At 37.7% G+C, this 23,898-nt stretch overlaps 2 protein-coding genes across 2 annotated transcripts in view; one reads left to right on the forward strand and one right to left on the reverse strand.

The window, feature by feature from the left end:
- LOC136882431 (zinc finger protein) overlaps positions 1-5,463 on the forward strand; it is a 358,684-nt gene extending 353,221 nt beyond the window's left edge. The window contains exon 8 of the mRNA XM_068229552.1: positions 5,323-5,463. Within this exon, the coding sequence (XP_068085653.1) occupies positions 5,323-5,350 (28 nt within the window). The 3' untranslated portion in view covers positions 5,351-5,463. The remainder of the gene's footprint in view (positions 1-5,322) is intronic.
- The window catches only part of LOC136882321 (zinc finger protein 570-like), a 235,667-nt gene that overhangs the window by 181,172 nt on the left and 30,597 nt on the right, over positions 1-23,898 (reverse strand). Inside the window, exon 4 of the mRNA XM_068229551.1 lies at positions 1,799-1,881. Within this exon, the coding sequence (XP_068085652.1) occupies positions 1,799-1,881 (83 nt within the window). The remainder of the gene's footprint in view (positions 1-1,798; positions 1,882-23,898) is intronic.

A 23,898-nucleotide genomic window follows, 5' to 3' on the forward strand; every position in this document is an offset into this window, starting at 1 on the left:
CCATAGTAGTTGCAGTGTTTGACTACGTAACAGGTCAATGATAATGCAGAGAATTACAGGAGATTCTCTGCTATGGGGGCTCATATGAAAGAGGCAAGCTATAAATTCACTAACATTAAGCAAGATCTTCAAATCATTAGTAGGATTAATAACCTAGAAAACATCCATATTAATCTCGACAAATTAGAAAACAAAGAATGGAATTTAAATGAATGACCAAAATAACCTCCTATATGAGCATATAAGTAAATATATACAATACGTAAACAGAAGAAAAATAAGACGAACAAGTGAAATAACCAAACATGATGTCATGGAAGCACAGCTAGTACTCCCTCCTCATTCATGAGACGTATTAGATGACGACATGACCTCGCTTCCTCTCTCTACAGTGAATCGCACAAACGAACAAACTGTGACACATCGCTATGACACTAGGTCATGCACAAGAAAACTGTCCCAAGGCGGCGGAGTATAAACACCATTTCAGAAAGGCGAGTTAAAACAATATACCCCTTAAAACCATGTTCTTCCTGATATCAAACTAAATTAGAACAATTTCATTTACTGACACATTTTAACATTTTGCAATCTTTCTGCTGGTTGCAGATCGTGAGGCAAGCTGCCCTAATATGAAGAACGCTATTTGATGCAAGTCAATACAGAAGTCACCATAGGACAGTTGTATATTAACAGTTCAACACAACCTGGCACTAAAAATATGTTTTTTTTTTTTTGCTACTTGCTTTACGTCGCACCGACACAGATAGGTCTTATGGCGACGAAGGGATGGGAAAGGCCTAGGAGTTGGAAGGAAGCGGCCGTGGCCTTAATTAAGGTACAGCCCCAGCATTTGCCTGGTGTGAAAATGGGAAACCACAGAAAACCATTTTCAGGGCTGCCGACAGTGGGGCTCGAACCCACGATCTCCCGGATGCAAGCTCACAGCCGCGCGCCTCTACGCGCACGGCCAACTCGCCCGGTGCACTAAAAATAAAAAGCAACTTTAAAGGAGGATAATCAACACAACAAGCAATCAATAAGAAACTTGAAGACTGTTATACATATCGATTTTAACATAAGCAAGATCAAGCCACCTTGTGTTTTTACAAAAATTGCCCACACAGACGTTTTAAGATTTTAAAAATATGTTCAATTAGAAAATAAGTTCTTTAATATTACCTTAGATGCGAATTGTATTTTAAGTACCTTTTTACATACCGCATCACAAAAACATCCCCCCACTTATTCCCCCTTCCCCCCAAATTTCAAACGCTTTAAGGAAAATTTTAAGTTCCCATGGGAAAGTAATTAAAGATTTTAATGTATTTACTAATCAAATTGTTTCACCTAAACTATTAAAAGACAGTTGAAGATGACCACTAAGTGGTCGAAACATGTTCTGCATATGATAATGTTTTTATAATTGTGCCAAAAGACAAGAAATAAAGTATCGATTAGGTGGTGTTTTAAATTAATTTGTTTAATAATTTGTTGATGGTACTAACTAGGCACGCTGCTGATCACTACATACTACAGGCTGACTTACTCTAATTTTGTGGAATTTTCTCACAAGCCATGATCAAACCAACTAGTTCGGACCATGAGTAAAATACAGGGGACAGAATTCGAGAATGATCTGGATGGACCTGTGCTCACCTTGAATCCAAGATATTGAGATATCGAGGACTTCACTCCACCTCTTGTCTGCAGAGGGAGCTACTCAACATATAAATCGCAAATTCTATACTGTCGAGGGTTAGGGGTATAAAATATAATGAAGCTAAACAGTACTTACTTGTCTTCTTCTTTGAAGCAAGCGACCAACTGACCTACTGCGTGTTCATCTACACTTATTTCCTTCTTAATATCACTGGAAGGCTGTAAGGAACAAATATGCAAAACAACGTAAAAAATGTAGAGTAAACAGATAACTAGAGTAAAAGTTTATAAACAGACTTGACACAGCTGACAAAATAAACTGCATAGTTGCACAATAAAAATATCAATTTATTCTCCCAATGTAAAAAGGAAACAAGCAAACAAGTGTCAAGACAAAATTATATGAAGAACACGAACAAGAAAAGGAACTCATAATAAGATAAAGAGGACAGCACTGGAAGAGGGAGCAAAAGAAGAAGAAAAACTTGAATTTTTTTCTTCCTACAACTTCCTGTCATCGTGTTCATCCTATTATGTGTTCTTAAATGATTGGTCACTTGTTTGTTTCTCGTGTTCCCACAGATGACTCTGATTGTCAGATAGACATACATTGGATCTTAACCAGAGAAAGGTTGATCTCTTGCCTACAATGTTCAAGTTTGTACAACAAGTAGTTATTGGACTTTTAATTGACTCTAGACAATTTGAAGGCTTTATTAATATAGACTTACAACATTTACATTCAGATTTTAAAGGACAATGCTAGACATCTTAGAGATTATTATCAGATTCTGATGGCTAGTTGCTGGTCCAGTCAGGCTGTATGAGAACAAAGAAGTTGTTAATTGATAGAGAGGTAGAGTCCTTAGTCTAAAAAGCCAAGAATAAAGGCCAAGAAAATTTTTTTGCTCACCACACACAGACTTTTAAAACTGCAGGCCATCAGGGTGAGCAGGGGTCGCATGACAGGGTAATGCACATCAGAGCTGTAGAGCCACAGGTTTTGGTTTGGTCTTAAAAAGACTCTGTTCAGAGAGTTAAAGCTACCTATTATGTTTCCTAGACATGACCAGAACAGCCTAACATTTTTTACAAATTATCATTCAACTGAAGTAGTCTATACTTTACATTGTATGCAATGTTAGATTAAGGCCATGAAGCACATGTAGAATTATATTGACTTCAGTGTAAAATTTAATACCGGAAAGGCAACCCCATTTGTTCACAACAACAAAGCTTTAAACAACAATCTATATTAACTTCGTGAGAAGAAACATGCTTGAAACAGGCGATTCTCCAGATATATCCATAAAATATTTTCAATGGACTGGTCATATGAAGATTAAGTAGGCCACAAATGGATGAAAACAGAAATGATGTTTAATTAGCTCTAGAAAATGAAGGCGAACTGAAGTACGGAAGATAAGATAGTTGGAACTTAAAGGAGTGACAACACTGCTGATGAGACGCCATGCAATGGAATCTAATAATGTCAGTGACAGTACACGTTAGTTGTATACCTACCGTACCTCAGGCATACCTTCTCACATCACATGCATGCAAATTGGCTTAATGAACACAGCCTCGGGTTAGCCGGCAATCTAAGTCAGTGTTGTCACGATGTTTTTGAAACAGGAACAATGGAATTGGATCAACATTAATTGTGCCAGAGATCATACAGCACGAGAGCGTCCTCAAGGTCTTCAAGAAACTTGCAGTGAAACTGCATAGACTTACAGGACAGTGGCATGGTGGGTAAAAGCCTTTAATGAGGGATGCCAATAAGTGACAGACGTGTCAGCCCGGTCATCCTAGTGTCAGCGAAGGAGAAGAGCATGCTCTTGCCGTGTTAAAGGACACTGGTCAAGGTCATGATATGTGAGCTGGCCCGAGACACCAGGTTAGTGAATACGACTGTGCTTCATATTAGAAGGAACACCTGGGCATGAGAAAAATTGCATCAAAGTGGGTTCAGCGTGATTCAACGGAAATGCAGAAATGATTACGATACGATGCTGCTCATAACCATTTGGAGTACTGTAAGTACAAAGAAGAGGCTTTCTTATTCAATATCGTTACGCTTCAAAATCATATACATGGAGCATGTAAATGCCATAAAAAGTAATAGATACCCGGCAGTCAGACAACACATTTGAGATTTCAAGCATTACTTCAGTAACATTAAACAGGATTCAGAGGTTGTTATGATTGTAAACAAAGGCCCTGTTCTCGACGTCACAGAAGAATGCTTCATTCACTTCGATCAGTTCTTTAACTCCAATTCGAATGTGAACAAAATCTCAGAAAAAATAACATTCTCTTTGATTTTTAATTAAAGTCTTTAGATGTGTCGATCTTCCAAATAGACAGCCAATATTTAGCGTGACACACAATACCCTATGACGTTACAAACCCCTAATACACTGTTCACAGGTCCCGCCTTAAAACCCCTCCTCCTATCATCTCCTCCCGCAACCTGCTCCACCCCGCCCCCCTCTCCCCACCAGATATAACCTACCTCACCACACTCTGCCCGTCAGTATTAGTCCGTACTGTACCGGTCCAAAAATGGTGTTTTATAGAATTTATAGAGATTGGTTCAGTTTCAGTAATTTGAGACATGGTATACGCACGAACAAGCATCAGCTGGTTACCAGGCTCTTCCGGTGCGAGCAAGCTAAACTGGGTCAAGCGGCCAAGGGCATAGATTACGTCATATGGCTTACGTCATACAGCAAGCGCCAGAGACGAATCGAGAACGAGTTCCAGAAACATCTATACCAAATATGGAATGAGTCACGTTGCAGAATAGCTGTCAACCAATCAAAAGGAATGAAACCGCTCTACAGACAAAAATCATTCTGGAAGGAAGAGAAACAGTATCTTTAGCGTGAGACTGAGCGACGGATGGACTGATAATTAAATTTAATGTTATTTGCTTTATGTCCCACCAACTACTCTTTTACGGTTTTTGGAGACGCCAAGGTGCCAGAATTTAGTCCCGCGGAGGTCTTTTACCTGCCAGTAAATCTACCGAAATGAGGCTGACGTATTTGAGCACCTTCAAATACCACCAGACTGAGCCAGGATCAAACCTGCCAAGTTGGGGTCAGAAGACCAACACCTTAACCGCCTGAGCCACTCAGCCTGGCACAGATGGATTGAATACGATAGTTACTGCTATGTCGTACTGATGGTCTTTGTCAATTACGAAACAGTACTGCACGGCATTATTGCATTCCAGTATGTTTATATTAATTTACCGTACAGACAGATCAGCAAAGTACGACATCTCATCGCATTAGATTGAACTGGGTGTAATATTAAAAACCATGGACCATCACAGCACGACATTTCACCAAATGTTGATCGCAGTAACCTCTAGAATATTCTAGTAGGCACCATGAGGCAATGTAATCATCAAACTGGAAGCTTCGAGAGTAAACCTTGCTGATGAACATCGTTTCAGAAAGAGTTAACAGCTCGTGTGTAGTATTCAATATTATGAGGATTCAATGAAGTGCTGTAAATTTATAATAAGGTCAAGATTTAGGTCTTTAAAAAGTGGTGACCCGCTTTGTACATCATTGCATTAATTAAATATTGTAAGGTACACTATCGGAATACGAGTGAGGATCCACTTCTAATATAAAATTTTAGTTTCAGAAAATCTACGAGAGCCAATTAACATCATGGACCAGCCAAGAAGGAAATCCTGGGGAACTCTACGACATCGCTGGAATGATTCCATACTATCTGGCTGCACTGGAACCATACATTGTTAAGCCGACATGTGTGAGCCAGCACAATGAACTTGTTCATCTATAATCTGCCATAATCCAGAGGAAGAAACTGCAGCCACATCTGTATTTCTAACGCTGGAGTTACATCGAAATAATAAGTACTCTTGTAACATTATCCTTTCTTTCTGTAGATTACTAGTTGGATTGTATTCTTATGTAAAGAAAAGGCTGAGTTTAGTTAGAGGAGTAGAATTTCTCAATTTTGGTTTTGGTAGAGTAGATATTGATTTATTGATTCATTGATTCTTGTTTTATTGATTTCTTGAATTATTGCTGTATTGATTCATTGATTAATCCCCATTTGTTGGTGAATTTCATGAGAGTATGAGAGTAATTAAGATCTCAAAATGGATTACTGGGAAATAAAGGCTATAATAATAATAATAATAATAATAATAATAATAATAATAATAATAATAATAATAATAATAATAATAATAATGACGCTGGAAGATTGCATTAAAAATCATGATAATAATATGAAAAATTTATCAGTCAACTTAAAAGTGATGATTTAACCAAAGCGTTGATAAGGAATGACTTTTGAGAATAATTCTGACCTTGAAAGGGAAGGTGATAGCTGTTAGCCAGTAGGCAGTTCATCGGGATAATAATCATGGAAATAATAATAATAATGTGTAGAAATAATGTAATGATGTTGTTGAGATATAAATACGAGTGACGATTGTGTGATGATTTTTCTTTATGAACAGTGGCGGCTGGTGCTTTAAAAGTTCAGTGGTGCACAATTTTTACCAATGATATAATATGATTACAGGCTAATTTTCAAATCTAGATACATCAACAATATTTTTTTAATATTACAAATAAAACAAACATTTTACATTTCTATTTTCAGGAATATTACTGTAACGCATTAACATTTTTTCATTTAAAAACTCTTTTACCATACTGAAATGAAACACTTTGAGGTAGCCTAATTCCGGTATTGAAAAAAATATCCTTTTGTAATGTATCTGGTTTCGAAATTAAACGTCGCATGGGCCTTCCCATTCGTTTCACCTCGGATTGTTCCTCGGCAGTCCATTGCGGAAACGGCCTAGACATTAAAGACTGCACCGAATTCATGATCTGGCAAAATACCACTAACTGATTAAAACGCACAATAATAAAAACACACATGCTGACACGAACGTTTACACAATTAAATCAATAAGCTACTTAGCTTGTATGCACATAACAAAGCTCACTACTATACTGAAAGAACTGGCGATGTTTATTATCAAATTTAGAGATATTAGTTATATATCCAGCCACGGCTGACTTGATGCGTCGCTCTAGCCAAGATGAATAGCTCTAGCTAGCTCCTTACGCAGTGAGGGATCCAACCAGCCGTGATCCAGCAGACTAACTTCCATCCGGTGACGCTAGATGACACTCCTGTTCTATAACAGAATCTCAGATTGAGCAGCAACGGTCTCTAGCGACTTTGCTAGTAGTCTGTTACGTAGGAGCACGGCCGATTTGGTGCGTCGCTCTAGGTAGCTCCTTAGTGCAGCGAGGGATCCAATCGGCCGTGGTAGGAGGAGCCAGGTTGATAAACCTCCATTTAAGCAATGTATAAGAAGCCCCGCCTATCTTTTCCTCTCTCCGCGCACCCCTCTAGCAGCCTAAAAGCACACTTCTAGCAGCCCCGCGCACCCCTCGAGCAGCCAAAGTTTCATCCTACCTCAGGTTGACTTCCAGCTGCAAACTTTTCGGCTCCTGCAGGAACATCTAAGAGTACCGGCTTGTAAAGTACCCTGTAGTCAATACTTGCACTTTCAAGCTCTTGAAAGGCTTGTCTTGTTGAATGAAAATACAGTAGTTGAGTAATCCAAATGATAAAACTTTACCTAAAATAAACAAAAATTTATTGGGGGTAGCGCAAACCTGCAACCTTATGGAGAAACCGCCCCTGTTTATTAATATAAGTGACAACGTGATGACCGCTAGGGTACATGTTAGTCATGAAGATATTTGTGATTATAGTAATATAATAAGTCATTCAGGGAATAATAATAATAATATAAGGCTCAACAACTAGTATTATGTAATACAGAGAGAAATTCTTCCATGATGCTAAGTGAGTGTATTCTTTGAAGCATCCATAACTGATGGTGGTGATGATTTTTTGCTCGTCTAATTATGGTCATTTATTGCATATCACGGTGTTATTCATTGCTATGATCTATGAATATTATTATGCAAGGGTGTTCAACATAATCCCGAAGGGAGAGATAATAATAATAATAATAATAATAATAATAATAATAATAATAATAATAATAATAATAATAATAATCTTGATGCGATGATAAAATTTGCTGTATAAATAATTGGGGAGATTATGCGATTGCATGATAGTTTATCAGTATATTTCAAATTGTAGGATTTCTTTTGGTGATTTTTCATGTACTCTTGTCATGTTAATTTTGATACAGTTTGTTGCATTTATTTATGAGATACTCTACTATTCAGCTAATAAGTAATTTAGGAAGTGGATGATTATTTGAAAATTGAATATAGGAATACAGTCAGACGTAATCTGAGAAGGATTGCCAAAGAATTTTCCAAAGAAATTTGTAAAGAATTTGTGACTTAATTTGTAAGAATTCACCAAGAATTTGTAAAGGATTTGAAATAATCGCTGAAGAATTTATTCATTAAAGAAAAACTGAATAATTAAATAATCAAATGTAGTAATATTGATTGTAACAACACTTTCGCTAATACTGTAATCTGTTCAATGATGCAGTTCATTAGATCAACGGTTGAGACCAGAGGCATTATTACAGACAAGGAGTTTAAGGAACAGTGGATTGTAAAAAATGGATACCAAAAGCATGCAATGTATACAAGTTCATGTTAACAAAACCAAAAGCATTCATATTATGTTGAAACTGAATATTATTAATTTCCTTTTTTTTAAATTTTATTTTCATGTCCAGACTGTCAATTTAATAAATATTATTGTTGTTTTGTTCTGATTTTCATTTATGCTATGTCACCTATCCAATCACCTATAACCCTACAAATATAAATTTTGTAAGGTCTGTCCCAAAATAGTAAAGACAGCGCAACGAACATTCGACCCGCTGGGACTCTCGCTCCACCGACTGAGTGACCCTGGGATAAGGGACAGTACCTTCTCACAAACTGTAGCTTCTCAACACGCTGTCCAAGGTGAACCATATATATCGTATATTACTCACAGTTTAGCTTGTCCAGGACCATTATATTTTAATACTTATAATTCCTTTGTTTTGATTTCACTTTACGATGATTCAAATCCTTCCGACTGAACTGGAAAATTTTAGTTCACCTGAGTTACATCAGAAGAGAAGTTGGAAGGACAACCAATTAGAATTAATCATTTCATACTTTATCATTTTATCAATACATCATTGTATAATTTTAACGACCGCAACAAGCCTTTTGAGACAATGAGTGTAATGAGATATACAAACGCATATTTGTACAAGTTCTTTACATGAACAAGATGTTATCAACTAAAATTATGTTTTCACTTTGACAACATTTGAATAACAAGTGTCTGAAACGATGGACAAATTATCGCCAAAGATTCAAATGCAACCGTAAATATGATATGTGATGATTTGAGTATTAGCACATAAACAGATCAACAAAAACAGTGTATCAAGTGACTGCTATAAGTTTTTAACTATTTTATTCAGCACACAGTGTAAATAAGCGTTTCAAAAGACTTTTATACATTGATAACATATTCAATTTTTTTAATCCTTTATTGTTACAAATCTATGTATGTATTTATGTATCATAACATCCATTTTAATTACCATGTCCTTTCTCAAATGTGTGATTAATGTATTTTATGGCTAATGATGACATTTAAATGTCAAAACCAGTATCATTATTAAATAAATGTTGTAAATAATATCTTATACAACTTGTAAATTGTATTGAAAAGGTTGAACCTTAAAAAACTTATCTCTGTGATCCCAGTTCAATACGGAAACAAAAATGTAGTTAATATCTTTGAATAGGTGCGTATGCCGTGCGATTTGTGGTCTATTTCCTGTTGCCCTGCCTACTTGTAACTTATGCTTAACTTTTGGACACTAGTGTAAATGGAATCCACCCTTCCCAGACCACAGAATACTGTATTAAAGAAAATGCTATCTGCTTGCACCTGTTAGTAAACAAACATGGCTGATCAATCAATCAATCAATCAATACTGATCTGCATTTAGGGCAGTCGCCCAGGTGGCAGATTCCCTATCTGTTGCTTTCCTAGCCCTTTCCGAAATGATTTCAAAGAAATTGGAAATTTATTGAACATCTCCCTTGGTAAGTTATTCCAATCCCTAACTCCCCTTCCTATAAATGAATATTTGCCCCAGTTTGTCCTCTTGAATTCCAACTTTATCTTCATATTGTGATCTTTCCTACTTTTATAAACGCCATTCAAACCTATTCGTCTACTAATGTCATTCCACGCCATCTCTCCGCTGACAGCTTGGAACATACCACTTAGTCGAGCAGCTCTTCTTCTGTCTCTCAATTCTTCCCAACCCAAACATTGCAACATTTTTGTAACGCTACTCTTTTGTCGGAAATCACCCAGAACAAATCGAGCTGCTTTTCTTTGGATTTTTTCCAGTTCTTGAATCAGGTAATCCTGGTGAGGGTCCCATACACTGGAACCATACTCTAGTTGGGGTCTTACCAGAGACTTATATGCACTCTCCTTTACATCCTTACTACAACCCCTGAACACCCTCATAACCATGTGCAGAGATCGGTACCCTTTATTTACAATCCCATTTATGTGATTACCCCAGTGAAGATCTTTCCTTATATTAACACCTAGATACTTACAATGATCCCCAAAAGGAACTTTCACCCCATCAATGCAGTAATTAAAACTGAGAGGACTTTTCCTATTTGTGAAACTCACAACCTGACTTTTAGCCCCGTTTATCAACATACCATTGTCTGCTGTCCATCTCACAACATTTTCGAGGTCACGTTGCAGTTGCTCACAATCTTGTAACTTATTTATCACTCTATAGAGAATAACATCATCCGCAAAAAGCCTTACCTCTGATTCCACTCCTTTACTCATATCATTTATATATATAAGAAAACATAAAGGTCCAATAACACTGCCCTGAGGAACTCCCCTCTCAACTATTACAGGGTCAGACAAAGCTCCACCTACTCTAACTCTCTGAGATCTATTTTCTAGAAATATAGCAACCCAATTCAGTCACTCTTTTGTCTAGTCCAATTGCACTCATTTTTGCCAGTAGTCTCCCATGATCCACCCTATCAAATGCTTTAGACATGTCAATCGCGAAACAGTCCATTTGACCTCCAGAATCCAAGATATCTGCTATATCTTGCTGGAATCCTACAAGTTGAGCTTCAGTGGAATAACCTTTCCTAAAACCGAATTGCCTTCTATCGAACCAGTTATTAATTTCACAAAATGTCTAATATAATCAGAAAGAATGCCTTCCCAAAGCTTACATACAATGCATGTCAAACTTACTGGCCTGTAATTTTCAGCTTTATGTCTATCACCCTTTCCTTTATACACAGGGGCTACTATAGCAACTCTCCATTCATCTGGTATAGCTCCTTCGACCAAACAATAATCAAATAAGTACTTCAGATATGGTACTATATTCCAACTCATTGTCTTTAGTATATCCCCAGAAATCTGATCAATTCCAGCCGCTTTTCTAGTTTTCAACTTTTGTATCTTATTGTAAATGTCATTGTTATCATATGTAAATTTTATTACTTCTTTGGCCTTAGTCTCTTGCTCTATCTCGACATTATCCTTGTAACCAACAATCTTTAGATACTGCTGACTGAATACTTCCGCCTTTTGAAGATCCTCACATACACACTCCCCTTGTTCATTAATTATTCCTGGAATGTCCTTCTTGGAACCTGTTTCTGCCTTAAAATACCTATACATACCCTTCCATTTTTCACTAAAATTTGTATGACTGCCAATTATGCTTGCCATCATGTTATCCTTAGCTGCCTTCTTTGCTAGATTCAATTTTCTAGTAAGTTCCTTCAATTTCTCCTTACTTCCACAGCCATTTCTAACTCTATTTCTTTCCAGTCTGCACCTCCTTCTTAGTCTCTTTATTTCTCTATTATAATAAGGTGGGTCTTTACCATTCCTTACCACCCTTAAAGGTACAAACCTGTTTTTGCATTCCTCAACAATTTCTTTAAACCCATCCCAGAGTCTGTTTACATTTTTATTTACCGTTTTCCACCGATCATAGTTACTTTTTAGAAACTGCCTCATACCTGCTTTATCAGCCATATGGTACTGCCTAACAGTCCTACTTTTAAGACCTTCCTTTCTATCGCATTTATTTTTAACTACCACAAAAACAGCTTCATGATCACTAATACCATCTATTACTTCAGTTTCCCTATAGAGCTCATCTGGTTTTATCAGCACCACATCCAGGATATTTTTCCCTCTGGTTGGTTCCATCACTTTCTGAATCAGCTGTCCTTCCCATATTAACTTATTTGCCATTTGTTGGTCATGCTTCCTGTCGTTCGCATTTCCTTCCCAATTTACATCTGGCAAATTCAGATCTCCCGCTACAATCACATTTCTTTCCATGTCGTTTCCCACATAGCTGACTATCCTATCAAATAATTCCGAATCCGCATCAGTGCTACCCTTTCCCGATCTGTACACTCCAAATATATCAAGTTGCCTATTATCTTTAGAAATCAGCCTTACACCTAGAATTTCATGTGTCTCATCTTTAACTTTTTCGTAGCTTACAAATTCTTCTTTCACCAGAATGAAAACTCCCCCTCCCACCTTTCCTATCCTATCTCTACGATACACACTCCAGTATGATACAGATGTTGATTCCCATAGGGGATGTGTAATATTTGTTCCGAATGAGTAAATTTATAATACCAATATAAATGGTCCGTTATTGGACATTATAAATTTTCCAGCTAACTCATTCCAGGTTGCCAGCGTTTCGCCCCCGTGTGCTAGGCTGGGCTCATCAGTTGGTACCTAGCACACCTACCAAGACGCATGGCCAGTGCATACCGTGGAGGCCACTGCGTAGGCTAATTGTAGCCACCGGCAGTGCCAATGCACTATGAGACATTGTCTCACTACTAAAATTGATGCCTGCTTGGCCATCAGATGATACAGATGTTGATTCCCATAGGGGATGTGTAATATTTGTTCCGAATGAGTAAATTTATAATACCAATATAAATATTACACATCCCCTATGGGAATCAACATCTGTATCATCTGATGGCCAAGCAGGCATCAATTTTAGTAGTGAGACAATGTCTCATAGTGCATTGGCACTGCCGGTGGCTACAATTAGCCTACGCAGTGGCCTCCACGGTATGCACTGGCCATGCGTCTTGGTAGGTGTGCTAGGTACCAACTGATGAGCCCAGCCTAGCACACGGGGGCGAAACGCTGGCAACCTGGAATGAGTTAGCTGGAAAATTTATAATGTCCAATAACGGACCATTTATATTGGTATTACACACTCCAGTGCCGTGAGAAAATTTCTGCATCCATTATATCATTTCTCAGCCATGATTCAACTCCTATTACAATATCTGGTAAATATATATCTATTAAATTACTTAATTCTATTCCTTTCTTTACAATACTTCTACAGTTCAACACTAACAATTTTATGTCATCCCTACTTGATTTCCAGTTCCCTGTTCCCTTATCACCGCTCCCTAGGCCATCCCGTTTCCCTGAATGTACCTCCCTATTACCCTTCCAAACAAATTTCCTAACTTATACGTACCACTGCGGTTTAAATGAAGGCCATCCGAGCGCAGATCCCTATCTCCTACCCACCCATTAGGATCTAGAAATCTCACTCTCAGTTTCCCACATACCCACTCCATAGTCTCATTTAAATCCCCAATCACCCTCCAGTCAGTATCCCTCCTACACAGTATTCCACTAATAACAATCTCCGCTTTCTTAAACTTCACCCGTGCTGCATTTACCAGATCCCACACATCTCCAACTATGTTGGTACTTATATCAGCTTGCCTTACGTTGTTGGTACCAACATGAAACACTACCACCTTCTCCTTCCCCTCCTCCCTCTCTTCTACTTTCCTCAACATCTGCCTCAACCTAATTCCTGGATAACATTCTACCCTGGTTCCCTTTCCTCCACACACTTTCCCCACGTGTCTAACGATGGAATCCCCCATGACCAGAGCCTCAACCCTACCCACCTCATTTGATCCCCTCCCCTCCTGGTCAGCCCTATCTTTCCTGATAGCTGCAGAAGCTACTTCCTCCTCCCTTTTCTCCTTCCCATGACCCTGTTCCACCTGTCTTTTCCTATCCTCTACTCTACATTTCCCTTTCCTACCTTTTCCCTTCCTCCTACTTCCATGCATCTCAGCAACAGTTCCCTGTCCCTCATCTTCCCTCTGTTGTTCTACCTGGAGTGACTCGTACCGATTTCGCACAGACACCTGTCCTGAATTCTGATCCTGAGTAGAGCCCTTGGCCTGCAATCTCCTTCCCCTTAGAACATTAGACCACCTGTCTTCTACAACTCCTCCCTTTCCTTCCCCTCCCTCTTGTACACCTACTGTAACCTGTACATTGTTTGAGGGAGTCCTATCTTCCTTCCTGTCTTCTGTGAGAATCCTAATTATCTCCCTCAAACTTTCCAACTCCTCCCTCATACCCCTCAATGCCTCACCACACCCACAATAAGTACACTCGCGCTCCTTAGCCATTCTTTACGGGGGGAAAATTTTAAATTAAAAAATAAAGTAACTTATTTGCAAAAAAATAAATGAACGGAGGGATATATTGTCTGGGATACTACACAACAATAAGGTAATTAATATACGACTACACTACAATACTACTTAGTCGTGCTCTATTTTTTTTTTTAAATCCTACAACCCCTAACAGGATAAAATTGCTGTTAATTACTGAATATCGAAAGTAATACACAAGAACTACACAATTCCAAACTGCAATTAAGCCTATCCTAATTTCAACAATATTTTAGTAAGAGTTTCTATGGATACCTCTACTACACCAGTACTACACAAATATTTTACAATAACAAAATAAGCACACTAATTTCTAATAGGATATTACTCGTATACTACTGTACAGTACACTACAGTAATTTTTAAACTACTTTCAGACGTATCCTAATTACGATACCGGTACCGTACCGTATGTCACTACTAAGCACAACAGAAATGAAATTTGCAAGAACTACTGTACTCAAAGATTACCAACGAAGCTAAATGCTTAGACAAATTACTATTAGTATTAGGGTCTAATAGATACACACGAAAGATAACACACGAATATAGCAGGCAAGATACGGCACTATCTAAATGTAGTGTATCTACACTACACTACACTGCGTTTGGTTAAATGCTTAAGTATCGAAAGGATTGCCGTACACGAAGAAAAACACGAATATAACTGGCAAGATACTATCTAATATATTATACCTTATCTTCACTACAATTCTACTGAAATGTGGTTGTGATTATTACAGCTGGTGGATTACTATTATTTTCCCTACTCCACGGGACGGAGAATATTAGGCCTACTGAAAAATACGAGGTTGTCTACAATAATTTCTCAAATATTTCTATCAAAATTACTACTACTACTCCAGGGACTTGAACTGCAATTACTGGGATATATGAACTTTATTATTATTATTAGCTAACCGCTCATAAATACTGAAAGATCGAGGGAGCGAAATATAAATTACGGATACTAACTACCTACTCAGAAGTACAAATGAATGGAATACAAGGTCAGCTGATTTTTATTTATATTCACTTGACTACACTACACTCTACATGATTATGTAGATATCTTCAAGTGCTGAGAAAATGATAATGAGAATGATTTTTCTTCAGAAGACTGTGCTATTTCATATCCTAATAATGATAGTGTTAGGGAAAATGATTCTAGTGATGACAACAGCACGGACAATGTAAAAGAAGACCAAGGTGGCGTGACTGCTTTATGAGATGGATCTTCCACATGGAATTTGTCAAACACTTCCAATACACCAAAAGTAATTACATTCACAGGTGTTTCTGGTCTCAGTGCCATTGTTTTGAGAAGACTGTATTAGATATGTGTTCAGAATTTCTGGGGATGAGTTCTGGAAATGATTGCGATAGGAACCAATGACAATGCTGCTTTCCAGCTGAATAATTTGATGAGAAAAATCTGAAATGTGACAGTAAATGGTATCCTTGCACAGTTGGAGAGATAAAAGCATATTTTTTGCTGATGATTCTCATGATTTGGGTAAGAAACCCTAAACTCAAGTTGTACAGTTCTAACAGGAAGGTTCAGAAAGTAAAATATTTTCATAGACTATGAAATTTGAACTATTCTGTCAAATTTCACGATTTATGCACTTCTCTGATGACATGTTTACAGATCCAAATGACCATCTAAGAAAAATCATACCAGTTATTTCGTATTTGCAAACGAAGTTTCAGAATATCTACAATCTTGACAGATATATAGGTATTGATAACAGTGTTATGAAATTTCTAGGTAGACTCCCATTTGTGCAATACAATCCTTCCAAAAAAGCCAAGTTTGTTATTAAAATTCACAAACTCTGTAAAAGTGTTTCTGGATACTGTTCCCAGTCCAAAATTTATACCAGAACCATCATACTACTTTTAACTCAATAGTGTGTAAAATATACCTCTAAATCAATTAAGTATGTGCAGTTTTGCGTCTTTTGCAGTGTTACATAATATCAGCTTCATATCCATACTGGCAGTACTGAATAACACACCTACAAGACTTTATTTCATACTCCTAATCAACACAAACTTCCAGTTAACTTCAGGCCATGCTGCCAATAGGCAAAAGCACAGACACTGCACTAATGCAACTCATATCTTGTATTGAATATGAGGATCCAATAGAGCCCTATAAAGGTATAATTTCTTTGTACTGCACAAGCACTGACACATGTGGATTGGTGCAGTGTAATGAGTCTACATGAAACACATCCTTTTCTTAACATCATGGTTGAGATACACAGTATGGAAGATATGACACAGTTATTGTTCTTTGCATCAGTGCTTAGCCATTCATGTCTTTCGATAGGTGTCAGTTCAAAAAATCTGCAACAGGCCACAATTATTATTATTATTATTATTATTATTATTATTATTATTATTATTATTATTAATATTATTATTATTATATTATTATCAATATTCTGAATGGCCAAATTAAGATGAGAAGGACCATTCCTAAAAAAATTTGTTTCATTCTTATTCTAATAGCAAGACTCTTCCTTAATGGGGCTGACTGATCAAAAATCATCAACAAGGAGGTGAATTAAAAGTGAACCAACACTCAAATCAGATAGCATTTTTGTATATCATGTAATAAGGCAATAAACTGATGATTGTATATAAGAATGCATTTAGTATTTTGTACTGCATAAAGAACAGAGGAATCTTCCTGATAACTTCAGACCATGCTTCCAACAGTGGCAAACACGGACACTGCCCTAATGTAATTGTTATCCAGAGCACATTATGAAATGTCCTGTTAAAGGAATAGATACATACATATTCATTATAGACTGTTATTCCTTTTGGTGTTCATTCTGCAATCCTCTGTGTATGTACTAATCACCACAACAATCCCCGATTTCTAACTAGCTCCATATGTCTTATCTTTAAATCATTAGAAACTGAGTCTAATCATCATCGCCTTAGTCTCCCTGTATTCCTCTTACCCTCCATGACCGACTCCATCATTCTCCTAGGCAACCTAACCTGCTCCATTCGCCTTACATGATCCCACCATGATTCACTTCATGGCTACAGCTCCATCCATTGAGTTCAATCCTAACCTAGCCTTTATTTTTTCATAACAAGTACCTTCCTGCTGTTGTTTCCACCTGTTTTTAACAAAAATCATTCTTGCTACTTTCATGTCTGTTACTTCTAAGTTGTGAATAAGTTACCCTGAGTTCCACGAGCTTTCACTTCCGTAAAACAAAGTTGGTCTGAAAACACAGCTATGTAAAGATAGTTTCATCCAGGAGCTGACTTCATTCTTCCAGAATACTGTTGATTGCAACTGTGAGCAGACTGCATTAGCTTGATTCAAGTTCACTTACTATATTACCAGCCTGGGAGTACAAACATTCCAAATATTTGAAATTGAATCTACCTGTTCCAACTTCATATCCCCAATCTGACATTCAATTATCTTGGACGTCTTATGTACTGACATCAATTTAGCCTTAGAAGGCTAATTTTCAAACCATATTCATTGTAAGTATTTTCAAGTTCCACTGCAGGTTTTAGGCAAAATCTGCTGTTAAGATAAAGTTGTCAGCATACGCCAGATTGCTTACTAAATTTTCACTTTCCTGCCACTTTATACCTTTTAGCAGATGATCTATATAAACTACGGACAACAAAGATTTTTCAATATTCTGGCAAACACAGAAAATCTGATCCTGGCAGCCCCTTTATGGCCTGAAACCACACTGCTTTTCATCTTACTTCCTCTGAACCACTGACCTCACCCTACCTCCCAAGATGCTGTGAACACCTTATCAGGTATATTGATTATTAAGGTACCTTGATAACTGATGCAATCCTTCCTCTTTGCTTGCAAATACAGCTTTCATCCAATCTGAAGGTACCTTTCTAACACTTATTGATCATCTTTTTTTATGAAGCCATTTCAACCCTTTCTTCCCACTATTCTTCAAAATTTCAGGTCTCATATCATTTATTCTTGCTGCTTTATGACAATGGAGTTTACCTAGCATCCTTTCCAATTCCTTAAGAATAATTTCACCAATATCATTGCCCTTTTGACACAAGAGTTGAGATAGGGATTGCAAGTAATATATGACACAGCAATGTTGCAGAAAAAAGACTGTGTTCTATGACTGAGAAAATTATTCATGAGAATTCATTTGAAGAGTATGATGCTGTACTGCAAGAATGGGCTAAAAATGGTATTATTGAAAAGAGCCATTATGAAAAGGCTAGAGGTAAAGGTTACATTCTACCTGATTGGGGTGTATTTAAAGACAGTGCAACGATGCAAATTAGGCCAATATTCGACACTTCGAGTAAAAGTACGGGGGAGTTGTCACTGAATGACTGTATGACAAAGGTCCAAACTTAATTGAACTTATTCCCTCTGTTCTGTTCAGGTTTATAGAGAGGCTGTGGGTATTGGCACTCAAGTTACTGTTGCACTTGCATGAAAGATTTTCGGTTATATAAGGACGAAGGAGCAGCCAGACCATATGACATGAAAAACGGCACAAAGCTAAGAAGGTCTTATGGCAACGAAGGGATAGGAAAGGCCTAGGAAGTGGAAGGAAGCGGCCGTGGCCTTAATTAAGGTACAGCCCTGGCATTTGCCTGGTGTGAAAATGGGAAACTACGGAAAACCATCTTCAGGGCTGCCGACAGTGGGGCTCGAACCCACTAGCTCCCGATTACTGGACATTGGCCGCACTTAACCGACTGCAGCTATCGAGCTCGGTCCACACAGAAAGAGAGTCCACAATGCAGGGAATACAGTAGATGATTAACCCTCCCACAGCAGGCTGGTGGGGTGGTTGGTGGCGAAGTCTGATTCATATAGTAAAGAGAAATCTGAGACGAGTGCTCGGGAGAGCTTTACTGTGTTGTGAAGAGATGATGACGCTACTGTACGAGTGTGAAGCCATCGTTAATTCCCATCCCCATACCTACATGCCTGAGAAGCCTCAAGATCTCAACCAACTTTCACCTTCAAGTATTTCGCAAGATGATATCTGCATGGGAATACTAGATTTTGATCAACTGGATTATGTGAACTTATCAAGGAGATGTTGATTTCTAGTACAGTTGCAACAAGATTTTGAGAAGAGTACCGAAGTCAGTTGATCCAGGCGCACTTTAAGATGTCAGTAAACACTGGAGAAGGGGATGTGGTTCTGCTTGCAGCTGATGGGAAGAACTCCAAAGGAGGATACTGAAGACTGTCCCAGTAGCTTTCATTCTCATGAACAGTCTGACTCATCATACTCCTGAAAATGGTATTATGACAGCAGATCTACTGCTTCATGTGAATATAAAAACTGATTAAATCTAAGTGATTTACAATAAATGTGAACTTCCTCTCAGGTAGAAATAAGTTTTTCACAAGCTATGTGCTTTAGGAATTAAGACTATAAGGCATTCAGAAAAGATATCTCCCTCATTAATCCTCGAATCAAAATAGTGTACATGAGCAGAAAGTTTTACAAATAGATTTCCAGTGAGGTTGGTACATTTCAAGTAAGATTGGCCATGTATATTTTTGGGAGAGGAAAATCAATGTTTCAGTCTTCACATAAATCCCCAGTCAGTTCATGGATGTTGAAATGATATTAAACCTATAACTATCCATGGATAAGAGGATTCTAAATGTAGGTTCAAAAACATCTTGTAGTTTTTCAGTTACAAGAACTCAAACAACAAAAAAGAAAGGCAAGACCCCTAAGTTAAAAAATATTTAGGTATCATTATTACACATGAAATGGATAATTATAAGAAAATGCTGCCAAAATAATGAATATATCAATACACAGTTGTTACAATTTAATTTATATAGATAACAGTCGTTACTAATATGCATGTCTTATCATTCCATGGAATAGAATGATGCAGGTTTCCATTCAGTTTATGCCATCCTACCAGCTTCTTCTCTAACAAGTGCACAGTTTTCCCCAGAAATTTTGTCAGCCGGGTATCAGGAATGAGTGGCTAGGTGGGGAATACTACTGTATGTAATAAAATGGATACGAAAAAATTTCAACCTATTCCCCTCATGGCATTCGTATTAACAGACGAGTAACAGTAACTGCAAAATTGAACTATTTTAGTATTTTTACACTGAACAAGACAACAGAGGATTTTGAACTTCTAGTGTTCTGCTACTCATTCATAATCCTTCAATACCGGGGATTACTATTCCATTGCTGTGGAGAGCCATACGGGTCTGTGACATCATTCAAAACCACTAAACACTTAAACTTTGATGAAATTATGCTGAGAATAATGATTGATCATTTAACTAAACCGTTTTACAATATGTAATTGGCGCATATCTAGGTTATGTTAGCTGGGCGGTCTGTAAACATGGCAGGGCACTTGACCCATTAAGAGGTCTTACGGAGAGCACTGTAGTTAAACTAATATTTACTACAATTCTTTTATCTCATTAATATCACGGCCTGCCCTATCACTCTTAAACTTATAGACTTGCTCCTAAACTAAATGAAATCCTGCAGAAATTTGTTTCTTAAAAGATAACAATAATATGGTTGCTACAACATTCCTTCAGTTGTGCTAGATTTCATATAACATTAATAAAGTTGTCCCCGTGGTTTAGGGAGCAACGCGCTCGCCTGTCACCCGGCGGCCCCGGGTTAGATTCCTGGCTGGGTCAGGTGTTTTTAATTGTAAATTATTAATATCCCTGGCCTGGGGACTGGGTATTTGTGTCATCCTTAATGTTCCTTTCCTCACATTCATCACACTCCACTTCCTCCATTCCAATTACATGCAGGTTCATATTACATGGTGCAAGTAGGGGCAAAAGCCCCGAACAAACAGCATTAAAAAAATAATAAATAAAGCTGTTGCAGTACCTACAGCCACACAATCAGGTCAGGTGAAACCAGTGTTGTAATATCATGATGGAAAAAGAGGCGGTCAACTATTTTGCCATTAACCCTTTCCAGCCCTTAGCGCCCAAAAGTCCATTTAGCCTTCCGGTCCTTAGCGCCCGAAAGCACCCGGCTTCATTATCTGCATTTGTCTGTGATCTGTGTGATGGTTTTTTATTTTTCTCATCGGAGAAGTGTTTATAAGGCGTCTATGAACACGCAGTGCAATCTACAAGTCTTAGGGAATAAAGGAAGAGAGATAATCTGTCTTGACGTTGCCCAGGCAACGGTCTTGAACTTCCGCGAGCACGGGTCAGCTGTTTCGTCCGTAAACATGGCGGGATTGAATATCACGTATATTGAAACTGAGCTGAATATGAGCGAAAAAAGTGACACAGAATCCTTGAGTAGGGGTGCAGGTGAATTTTTAATGAGTTAATAATGTATCAACGAAGATAATTTTAGTGATAAGAGTGATATGAATGAAAAACGAATATCGATAAATCGGACCTGATGGCGATGCCACGGCAATTCAGGTAACACAAATATTAGTACGTTTCGTTACTCCAAATGATTAAATGGATGATGTTGAACCTGCGCATAATTCGGAAAGAGTATTTGGGGAAAGAGATCGTTTTTACGTATGTTAGGAGGAGAAAAACTATTCAGTGGCATAGACTATTGCGCATATAACAATGCAGCCTTCAAACAGTCGCATTCCGGTATGATAAAAACAGAATGGGAAGACCCTTGCCCAGATGAAATAAAATCTTATATACAAGGGCATCATTCCACTTCTAAAATCACGTGATTATTGGTTTTGAGGGATTCAGACAACATGGGAATGTGACAAATGCAGACTGCTCTGTGTCGAGTATCACGAGGAGGCGGGGGGGGGGGGACACATTATGTCTCAATAAACAGAGAAATGGATGTGATGGTATACTTTCTAATGTTATTGAAAATTTGAATTCATTGTGACCAATAGTTTTTTACTGTATTTAACTTTTTCTGAAACAATACGGTCTGTTTCAGTTTTTGCTAAATAATAGGTTGAAACCTGGGGATAAGCGGAGTAAAAATGCGGGCGGGAAAGGGTTAACTGGTTTTTAAATGCAGTATAAGGTGACTTTTCATTTCACTGGAGTACTTAACCATCTCACAATCCATATGCGCCCTGCAAATTCCTCAACCTAACAGGGAATAAGTATACTACTCCCTTAGATTTATTCCTCTGTGCTATCTCAAAAGAAACACTTTAGGAAGCCATAAGAGTATTGTGACAGTGGAAAATCCAATGTTGACCATCAATGTTATAAAACCTTTTCAATCAGGAGAAGAGATGAGTAAATATCAATAATGAGCAAGCTCACCATATAAATGTTAATTTAAATCTGTTCGTACCAAGGATGATAATATAGAATTATCAATACTGCATTAATGGACTTGATCCCCTCATGATTTTATGCGAAAAGGAAGCGACCAGTCACAATCAGTAATTTTATCATGAACAGTAACCGAAATGTCACTGCAGTAGTTTTACCTGTCTGACCCCATAGTGTAACGGTTAGTGTTATTAGCTGCCATCCTCGGGGGCCCGGGTTCGATTCCTGGTACTGCCAGAAATTTAAAATTGGCAGGAGGGCTGGTATGTGGTTGAAATGGTACATGCAGCTTACCTCCAATGGGGGTGTGCCTGAAAAGAGCTGCACCACCTCAGGATGAGGACATGAGTTTACTTTACTTAGTAGTTTTACCTAATGAAAAAAAGTCCATAGTACTGATAGGATCCAGAAAAAGCACTAGGATTCAGGTACTGATCTCAAATTCATTGGAAGTCTTACTGGGGCCTTGTAGGTAAGATAAAGGTGCTCATTCATTAAAGAATAGGGCCTGCTCAGTTAATTTATACTGAAAAGAAGTAGTGTTATGTAACCAATCATGAAACTATCCATGGGGTAAAATAATGAATACAAGGTTCCAATGCCAACAACTATCCAATATTTCCAATAACAATAACAAAATGACATCCAGCACATAATATACTCTGGGTCTGTCCAGTCAATATATTATCAGTTTCTAATTTTGTACAATTATTTCACTCGTACATGTTTTGGAAGCCCCAACTCACTTCATCAGCAATTTCTACATCATAAATCAATATTCCCCATATCTTAAGGTCTAACATTACTCATTTATACATAAGACATCATCAATATATACTACTATTTTAACACATACACATGTAATGACCATTTCTTGATAATGTTTGTTGTAATGGAACACTTTAAAACATAATGGAACACTTTAGAACATTTATAAAAAGTTCAACTGGTTATTCTTATGTTATGTAACACTTTAAAACATGTATTAATGAGCACATCTTCCATGCGTTGTGTTCAGCTTTCGCAATGTACAAGGCGCTTGCGCACTGAACTTGTCGATTTATAATTTTTGTTACCGGTACTTCAAGTTTTCTCTTCAGATTTATGGAACTATCAAACTATTGAGACTCAAAATGCTACATTGATTCAGTACTGTACTCCCAAATCAATAAGCTGCAGAAATGGTGTGACATCCGACGTACCAAATTCAAACTTATAGTAATTGTTCAAAGTGACCAACCTAGGCTTCTATGCAAGCATCACTTCTCCGAATCCAGTTGCGATGCATTCGAG

Source organism: Anabrus simplex, chromosome 10 (genome assembly GCF_040414725.1).
Source record: "Anabrus simplex isolate iqAnaSimp1 chromosome 10, ASM4041472v1, whole genome shotgun sequence".
Lineage (NCBI taxonomy): Eukaryota > Metazoa > Arthropoda > Insecta > Orthoptera > Tettigoniidae > Anabrus > Anabrus simplex.